General features: G+C 40.6%; 1 protein-coding gene across 1 annotated transcript; it reads right to left on the bottom strand.

Moving 5' to 3' along the window:
• Nucleotides 1-246: 246 nt before the first annotated feature.
• On the bottom strand, nucleotides 247-1,543 carry gja3.L (gap junction protein alpha 3 L homeolog). The gene has a single exon (XM_018245741.2). It carries the CDS (start codon nucleotides 1,541-1,543, stop codon nucleotides 341-343), a length of 1,203 nt encoding a protein of 400 aa, XP_018101230.1. The 3' UTR covers nucleotides 247-340.
• Nucleotides 1,544-1,743: the final 200 nt, after the last annotated feature.

Raw genomic sequence — 1,743 nt, 5'->3', positions numbered from 1 at the left:
TATTCTTAGCATAGCATTTGAAATGCCCAGACATGAAATATGGGAATCCTAAATGACACAACACCCTTTACAATTCAAAGTATGCATTTAGCAACATGTTTAAATTCTTTTGAAGAAAATAAAAACAACAAGTTTCCCCCTCACTAGTCTGTCTCTTCTAGTCTGGTTTAAATAATACAAACCTATGACTCATTCTGACGTTTTTAGTGCAAAACATACGTATAGTATGCTCAGTAGCACTTAACGGATAAATCAAGTATGCTTGTTTCTCTTTTTCTCTTTATTGTCTAACCAGCAACTTATGCTCTGATACTTTTTTTGCTGGCTTCGCTTTCCTTTGCTAGACAGTTAAATCATCTGACCTTGCTCTGCTACTGATGGGCCTGCTAGACCTGCTGAGTTTTCTCGCATCTATCATGAGAGGTGGTTGGTGCATTTCCACTGTAGTGGTCACTGGTCTGTCCTCTGCTCTTCCACTGCTTCCACTGGCTTCTGTTGTTAGCATCTCCTCACCATCATTTCTCAAACTGCCACTGCTTGACCCAGACATTCTGTCATGTTCCACAGCTAGATTGGTCCAGTTTTGCTCAGATGCTAATATGAGATGTTCATGGTGGCTCTTCAGAGAAAGAGACTCTAGAGCTTCCTCTGGCACAGATGTAATTTTGAAGTCTGGGTCAGAAGACCTAGCATATGCATGATGCAAGACTGGAGGTGCAGCTGCCACTTCAGTGTAGTATGGTGGAAACAACATGCTAGATGGGGCAGTTTGAGGACTTGGAGGTTCTGATTTGTTGCAGGAAGGATCAGGCATATATCTGTTTGTCACACCCTGCTTGAGTTTCTTCCACCCCAGATGATATATCTCTAACATATTCAGCAAAAGAGACACACAAGCCACTACAAGCATAAATATGATAAAAATGGTCTTTTCTGTCGGCCGTGAAAGAAAACAGTCCACGTTGTTAGGGCAAGGCCAACGGCTGCATCTGTATAGTGGTTTTAGCTCAAAACCATATAAGAAATACTGTCCTACAATAAAGCCAATCTCAAGCAAAGTCTTGAAGATGATATTGAAGACATAAGTGCGAAGAAGGGCACCTCTTATCCTAATTTTACCCCTCTCGTCTCTTATAGGTGGCTTTTCCTTCTTTTCACCACCCTTACTTAAATGTTCCTTTTCACTGGCACCTTTAATGCACTTCTTTCGGTCTTCTTTCTCTTTTCTCTTCTCTTCCATTCGCACAATGTGCAGGACATGGCCCAGGTAGATAAGGGTAGGAGTAGACACAAAAATGATCTGGAGGACCCAGAACCTAATGTGAGAAATAGGAAATGCCTTGTCATAGCAGACATTTTCACAACCCGGTTGCTTTGTATTGCAAGTGAAGTCAGACTGTTCATCCCCCCAAAGCTTTTCTGCTGCAGCTCCTAGTATCAGGATCCGGAAAATAAAGAGCACTGTCAACCAAACCTTGCCAATGACTGTTGAGTGTTCTTGAACATTTTCTAATAATCTCTCCAGAAAATTCCAGTCGCCCATTGTTTCGGCTTGCTAACCTACAAAGCAATGAAAATGCCATTATTTAGATATTGCTTTATTATTTTTATCACCTTCTGTTATGTAATTTATGCACAAACATTTTTTGGACTTTTTAATCTGATTTGTTTGGATTTTTGCCTGAAAACTCAGAAAACTTCAGGGTATTACAAAACAAACTCATTGGGACTTCTCCCATTGAC

This window comes from Xenopus laevis, chromosome 2L (genome assembly GCF_017654675.1).
Source record: "Xenopus laevis strain J_2021 chromosome 2L, Xenopus_laevis_v10.1, whole genome shotgun sequence".
NCBI lineage: Eukaryota > Metazoa > Chordata > Amphibia > Anura > Pipidae > Xenopus > Xenopus laevis.
Note: the sequence above shows the minus strand (reverse complement) of the source record. Positions and strands in the feature narration are given on the sequence as shown.

Coding starts and splice junctions, on each gene's coding strand:
- gja3.L (XM_018245741.2), bottom strand. CDS start 1,543: ATGGGCGACTGGAATTTTCTGGAGAGATTATTAGAAAATGTTCAAGAA.